The 7500-nt window shown below is 38.4% G+C and overlaps 1 protein-coding gene across 2 annotated transcripts in view; it reads right to left on the bottom strand.

The window, feature by feature from the left end:
* The window catches only part of aebp1b (AE binding protein 1b), a 23545-nt gene that overhangs the window by 14351 nt on the left and 1694 nt on the right, over positions 1–7500 (bottom strand). Inside the window, exons 2-7 of one of the 2 annotated variants that reach the window (XM_058388936.1) lie at positions 4693–4731; positions 3632–3706; positions 3342–3551; positions 342–623; positions 105–224; positions 1–9 (exon numbers count right to left, since the gene is read on the bottom strand). The exon at positions 1–9 is cut by the window's left edge and continues 84 nt beyond it. In XM_058388936.1, the coding sequence (XP_058244919.1) occupies positions 1–9; positions 105–224; positions 342–623; positions 3342–3551; positions 3632–3706; positions 4693–4731 (735 nt within the window). The remainder of the gene's footprint in view (positions 10–104; positions 225–341; positions 624–3341; positions 3552–3631; positions 3707–4692; positions 4732–7500) is intronic. The other variant, XM_058388937.1, reaches the window with a different exon arrangement.

Here is a 7500-nt window from a genome sequence, read left to right as displayed (position 1 = left end):
AGTCATCATCTTTATTAATAAAAAATAAGAAGATGGAGAAGAGGATGAAGTTTAATAAAGAAAAAAACTGTTGTGATTCTCTTCAGCCAGTAGACGGATCGTACCGGGGTCGATGTAAGGCTGCGAATATTCGTCTGTTGGGAAGGGTTCGAGATCTTCTGAAGGTTTCTGGGTCAGGGGTTCAGGGGGCGCTGTGGTGGCTATGGTTTCCTCTGTCAGATACGCTGAAAAACGTGGACTATTGATGATTAATATCATTTATAAGCTTGTGATGAAATACACTTCTCTATATTTCTAATTGTTACTGAGGTGTTTAGTTATCAGTTAATTACAGCTCTAACCTTCGTCCCAGTAATCATCTGGAAAAGGATCCACAAACTCGTCATCGTAGTCGATGGGAGGAGAGGTGGTGGTGGGCGGCTCGGTGGTGGGCGGCTCAGTGGTGGTGGTAGTGGGAGGTAAAGTGGTGGTGATTATCTCTTTATTCTTCTTCCCTTTCTTCTTCTTGTCTTTCTTCTCAGTCTTGGGCTTCTTGGTGGTTTTCACACCCTTGGGTTTCTTTGTGGGTTTGGGTTCTTTCTGTTTTTTCCCTCGTTCCTCCTTTGCTCTGCGGGATCGCTTCACTGGATGGAGGGATGGGCAGAGAGAGGGAGAGAGAGAGAGAGAGAGAGAAGGAGAGAGAAAGAGAGAGAGAAGAGGTAGTAAGAAATAATTGTGTCAATCAGATATATATAAGACAGATATAAGGACAGAAAAACAGATAGATAGATATAGATGGAATAGATCGATGGAAAGACAGACAGATTTTTTGCGTAATTAACTAATTTAATACACACTCTTCTGTTGTATCAGTCGCTTTTTTAAAAGAAACCTTCAGATTTTAGTTGATAAACTGCTTCATGTGAATCTGTTTGCTTTGACTCCGCCCCAAATCCTAGATTCATTGTATGATTGGCTAAGACATTTTATTGTATTGTTTTATTGAAAGACAAACATTTTCCAGGTGTTATCAAGTTGGCAGATTTTTAAACATACAGATTTTTAGATTTAGACAAATGAATAAATGAATGAATGAATGAATGAAGGAAGGAAGGAAGGAAGGAAGGAAGGAAGGAAGGATGAATGAATGAATGAATGAATGAATGAATGAATGAATGAATGAAGGAAGGAAGGAAGGAAGGATGAATGAATGGGTGAGTGAGTGAATAAAAGAATGAATGAATTAAAGGAAGGTAGGATGAATGATTGAATGAGTGAGTGAGTGAGTGAGTGAATGAATGAAAGGAAAAGAATGAATGCATGAATGAATGAATGAATGAATGAATGAATGAAAGGAAGGATGAATGAATGAATGAATGAATGAATGAATGAATGGAAGGAAGGAAGGAAGGAAGGAAGGAAGGAAGGAAGGAAGGATGAATGAATGAATGAATGAATGAATGAATGAAAGGAAGGAAGGAAGGATGAATGAATGAATGGGTGAGTGAGTGAATGAATAAAAGAATGAATTAATTAATGAATTAATTAATTAATTAATTAAAGGAAGATAGGATGAATGATTGAATGAGTGAGTGAGTGAGTGAGTGAATGGATGAATGAATGAAAGGAAGGATGAATGAATGAATGAATGAATGAATGAATGAATGAATGAATGAATGAATGAATGGAAGGAAGGAAGGAAGAATGAATGAATGAATGAATGAATGAATTAATTAATTAATGGGTGAAAGAGTGAGTGAGTGAGTGAGTGAGTGAGTGAGTGAGTGAGTGAGTGAATGAGTGAGTGAGTGAGTGAGTGAATGAGTGAGTGAATGAGTGAGTGAGTGAGTGAGTGAGTGAGTGAGTGAGTGAGTGAGTGAGTGAATGGATGAATGAATGAAAGGAAGGAAGGATGAATGAATGAATGAATGAATGAATGAATGAATGAATGAATGAATGGAAGGAAGGAAGGAAGGAAGGAAGAATGAATGAATGAATGAATGAATGAATGAATGAATGAATGAATGAATTAATTAATTAATTAATTAATGGGTGAATGAGTGAGTGAGTGAGTGAGTGAGTGAGTGAGTGAGTGAGTGAGTGAGTGAGTGAATGAGTGAGTGAATGAGTGAGTGAGTGAGTGAGTGAATGGATGAATGAATGAAAGGAAGGATGAATGAATGAATGAATGAATGAATGAATGAATGGAAGGAAGGAAGGAAGGAAGAATGAATGAATGAATGAATGAATTAATTAATTAATGGGTGAATGAGTGAGTGAGTGAGTGAGTGAGTGAGTGAATGAGTGAGTGAGTGAGTGAGTGAGTGAGTGAGTGAGTGAGTGAGTGAATGAGTGAGTGAGTGAGTGAGTGAGTGAGTGAGTGAATGGGTGAATGAATGAATGAATGAAAAAATGAATGAATGTATGAATGAAATGAAGGAAGGATGAGTGAATGAATGAATGGAAGGAAAGATGAAGCCTGTAATAGATGAAGTGAAATATAGAAGCTCCAGATGTGATGTGTAGCTCCAGATGTGATGTAGCAATCCTGTGTAGGTTCCTTGATATGACCCAGATACTTCATCAGTCGTTTATTAGCCTGACTTCACTCCTCAGACTCCTGATGACATCATCAGAACAAATCCTGCTGTAAAATTCCTCGAGGAGCTAAAAATACTGATCCCTGAAGTATGTTCCATTACTCTAGCCCACAGTTAAACCCTGTTCCTGTTAATCTCACTGTCTGATGATGTCCAGCTGGACAAAGAGGTGCTGCTGAAGCCCAGGAGATCACTTACAGCAGGAAAGAGTCAAACGTCCTGCAAAATACTGACCAGAATCACTGGAGGAACCCTGACCCAAACCAGAGAGAGACAAAAAGATCATAAAACCAAAAAAACAGAGGGGTTTAGTCTCAGGAACACTCTCTCCATTAATCAGATTCATTAAAACATGTTTAACTTCCTTACACACACACACACACACACACTCTCACACACACACCCACTGGATGTCACTCTGAGCTCAGGATTTCATTAGAGTCTGGATTCTTGCTCTGGACTTCAGTAAGAAAGAAAACAGTTGAAGACGTGACTCAGTGACCAGACCTCCAGCATGGGGTGTGTGGATATTTACACAGCTTTCAGATTCTCTCACTGAAGGTGTTAAAGGGAAGAGGTCATTAAAGGGGAAGTTTGACCAAATATTAAACATGTAGATTGTTTCACGAATGGTGAATTTATTAATAACATTGTAATAACAGCAGTTTGTTTGAGTGTGTGTGTCTGTATGTGTGTATGTGTGTGTGTGTGTGTGTGTGTGTGTGTGTGTATGTGTGTGTGTGTGTGTGTGTGTGCACTTACACACGACCTGCAGGGTGACCTGGCTCTGCGCTGAGGTGTGTGTGTTCTCTGCCACACACGTGTACACGCCCGCGTCCTCCACCTGAGCCGAGATGATGACGAGTGAGCTGGTAGATTCGTCGTGTCTGTGCGCTCTGATGTTCTTCTGGTTCTCTGAGATGTTCTCTCCATCTGGACCGAGCCACACAAGGCTCTCAGCACTGCCCTGAACTGGACATGTGGGCAGGAGAAAAAACCGTGAAGCCTCCTTTTTCAGTTCCACTGGAAAATAAAATGAGAAACACACTCACCTCTGCACAGGAGACGTTTCCTCTGTCCTGCCTGGATCTGGACATGTGAGGGGATTACCATGACCTGTAGAGGCTCTACACACACACACACACACACACCTTTATTAGATTTAAACAGTACACACACTGAGGGAATGTTCTTCTGTAAAAAGCAGCTTCTCCAGAACGTGAAGTAATACAGAAGAGCCTGGCACACACACACACACACACACACTCTGGGTGGTGTTCTGTACGTCTCAGACTCAGACACTTTGGCATTCAATGCTCATCCTGTTCTGTCTCACAGAGAAAGTTCCAGATTGTCGACCTTCCTTCACACACACACACACACACACACACACACACACAGTCATCAGGAATGCATGTTGGGGTGGAACAGTGGGCTGAATGAACTCCATTTATTATTATTATTATTATTATTATTATTATTATTATTATTATTATTACATTATAAAAAAACTAATTTGTTATTATTATAAATAATTTTTTTATTATTTATTTATTTATTTTTTATTTGAACAGTGGAATTAATTTTCTTCCGCTTTATTACTTAAAATTACTCATTACTTATTATTATTATTATTATTATTATTATTATTATTATTACTTTACTTACAAATAATTTATTATTCTTAATAAAACATTTCTTTTATTTTACTTATTTATTTTTTTATTTTTACATTTTTAACTAAATTTTATCTAAATCTATCTATTTAACTAAAATTTATTCTAAAAATTCAATAAACTCATTAAGTATTTTTTTTATTTGAATTTTTTTTATATTTTGTTCTTTTCTTTTTTTAATGTTGCATGAATATTGTTGTTCTTTTTAAACATTTTTTCATCCATACGCCGTGTTGTATATTAACACTAAAATCAGACATGAAGACAAAAGCAGCAAAACTCCACTGAAGTTCTGGAGCTTATCACAAAACTGTTAAAAACACACCCAAATCACACACACACACACACACACAGACTTTTCTCCAGACTTCAGGGTAATGAAATAGTTTTAAACGCTTCTGTTTCTGCTTTATTCATCACTCCTCCGTCAGACTCACCACACAGAGGCTCATGGAAAAATCTCTGCGGCTCGTCATCTTTAAAAAAAAAAAAAACCAAAATCAGTCATGACCTATATTTACTCAGAAAATATCCCTCACACACACACACACACACACACATACACACACACACACACACACACACACACATACACACACACACACACACACACATGCACGGCGTCTCCTATTAATTAAACGATCCCTCACTCGGAATGTTTCCTGAGCGTGTTTATCTTTTCCACTGCTGAGATTTTCCTGACTCAGCATCTGATCCTCTTACTGTTTTGAAAGGAAATTAGCAGCTGAGCTTAATGTTAGAGTCACATGCTAGTGACCAGAACGTCGTGGGGTCGAGTCCCGGGAAGGAAATACTTGGAAGTGTTTGAGGAAGAGTCTCGAGCTCCTGAAAACATCGCTCTAATGCTAATTACTAATTACAAAATTATTAAAATCGTCTAAATAACTCACTCTAAACAATGCTAGGTTGACTCATGGCTGCTTCATTTGCATATTTCTGTTCTGATTGGCTCACCTGACATCATACACACTATGAATATACACACACACACATATACATATATATATATATATATATATATATGTATATATATAACTCCGCCCACTTCAAACTGCACGGCACAAAATGGCATCTCATTGATCCTTACGTAAATCTTTTAAACATCATCATCATCATCATCATCAAGATGAAGCATAATTAAGCGAGAGGAAAGTTACGAGAAAGCTTTTTAATTTTAATGTTTTTCACCTCATGGCACTTCCTAAGGGTTATGATTTAATAATAAAAATAAAAAATAAAATAAAATAAAATAAAAGCTCTCATTACATCACTACACTACTACAGAACTTAACTCACTGAGAATAATGAAATCATTACACGTTTAATTTTTATTTAAAATATTCCATTTTGACTGGTGTACCCCTGCCTTTCGCCCTATGTGTGCTGGGATAGGCTCCAGCAGACCCCCGTGACCCTAGGAGTCCTAGGAATAAGCGGGTATAGACAATGAATGAATGAATGAATGAATTAATATTCCATTTTGCTACATTTATTGTTATTATCATTAAAGAATAAATAAATAAACTAATAATCCGTTTAACCCGAACGATTTTAAAACTAACACTAAAAGTGAAAGCTTTACGTCATTCAGACTGAATACTAAGCAGCAGTGTCTGAGAGAGTGCAGCCACTCCGATCCAATCAGCTGCAGTTTCTCAGCATTTCACTCCACATCCAGCTTCCGGAAACTTCTACGTGTTAGCCTTTAGCTAGCTGGATGAGCTAGACGAGCTAGCCAGGCCTTCTGATGTGTTACTGTCTGAATAAATTGAACTTTGTGTTAAATATGTCAGTGTTGAAACACGGCTACCGTAAACACTTAGGATCAGATGGAAATTGAATATTTCGCTAGTTAGCTAACTAACTACTAGCTAACTCTACATTTCACCAGTGATTTTCACTTCCTCTGGAGTGAATGATTAATACAGCAGCACTTTCCTCTTTCCATCACTGGACCTTTACACACACACACACACACACACACACTTGTCTTCAATGATGTCATATTTCCTCTGAAGTGGCTTTGACTCCGAATATTTTTAAGCGTTCGGTTTATTGCTATTAAAAGCAGATGAAAGCGCTGGGGTTTATCTGCTGAGCTGAAGCGCTCCGTTGTGTATCCGTGAGTCTCGGCTGAGTTTTGTGCGAATCTGCCAATAGGTGCAGTGTGTTCGATTTTCCTGGAGCCTTCCATGTTCCATGAGTTTGTGTAACTATAAACTGTAAACTCTGGCATTGTGTTTCAAATCGGGCTCTTATACAGATAGAAACTGATCCTGAAGGTCAGTACGGTGGCTGAGAAGTCCAAAACACAAAAACAAATATGAAAACAAAACAAAAACCAAAAACAAACAAAGCAGAAAAGGTAGGTATAGTGTGTGAATGGAATTCTTCCCTCTGATTGGACGAGACATGGGTCACTCAGGATCTACAGGAAGTCCAGCAGTAGCTGCAGCAGTAGAAAGTGGATTGGTGTGTGTATGAACACAGCTCTGCTCTTATAGCGCTCCTTACATCCTTTAATCTGGAATAGTTTGCTCTTCCCAACATTCCTGGTGTGTTTAGAGACCGCAAACTAATCTTTACTCCATGATACACTATCAGTATCTCCAACATCACACTGACCATATGAACGTCCTTCCTCACAGTAGAGCTGAATGAACTCCATTTTCTTATAAATGTAAATATTTGTTATCTTCTTTAAATGGTTTAAAGTGGAGGCAGAACTCCACACATGTACAAGAAATAAAGTTAGATAGACAATTTCCTACTTCCTGTATATCCTGAGTCACAGGTGTCTCGTCCAATCAGAGGGAAGAGTTCCATCCTCATCCGTTCATTCGAGTGGTCGCATTTTTACTTATTTTTAAAATCAAGTCATTATTTCCCAAAATGGCCAGGTTTATTATTATTTTATTTTTTTAGACTGACCAGCCGTCTGTCTGCAGAATCGGTCAGCTCTCCAGCACCTGGAGCAGGTTTATGCCACATTTCCTCCCTCTCTCTCTCTCTTTCTCTCTCTCTCTCTCTCTGGTCAGTGTGATTTTCGTTGCCAACAGGTGCAGTGTGTTAGTGTTTCCTGGAGCCGCTGACCGTACAACACAAACCTCCAGTGTAAAGTGTAAACTGGAAAAAAGCTTGTTCTGCTACCTCAGCATCGCCTCCTCAGACTGATCAGTGTACCATTCAGACTTAATCACAGGGAAAGGTTTAGTCAGAAGGTT

This window comes from Hemibagrus wyckioides, linkage group LG05 (genome assembly GCF_019097595.1).
Source record: "Hemibagrus wyckioides isolate EC202008001 linkage group LG05, SWU_Hwy_1.0, whole genome shotgun sequence".
Lineage (NCBI taxonomy): Eukaryota > Metazoa > Chordata > Actinopteri > Siluriformes > Bagridae > Hemibagrus > Hemibagrus wyckioides.
This window is presented reverse-complemented; position numbering and strand designations above follow the sequence as displayed.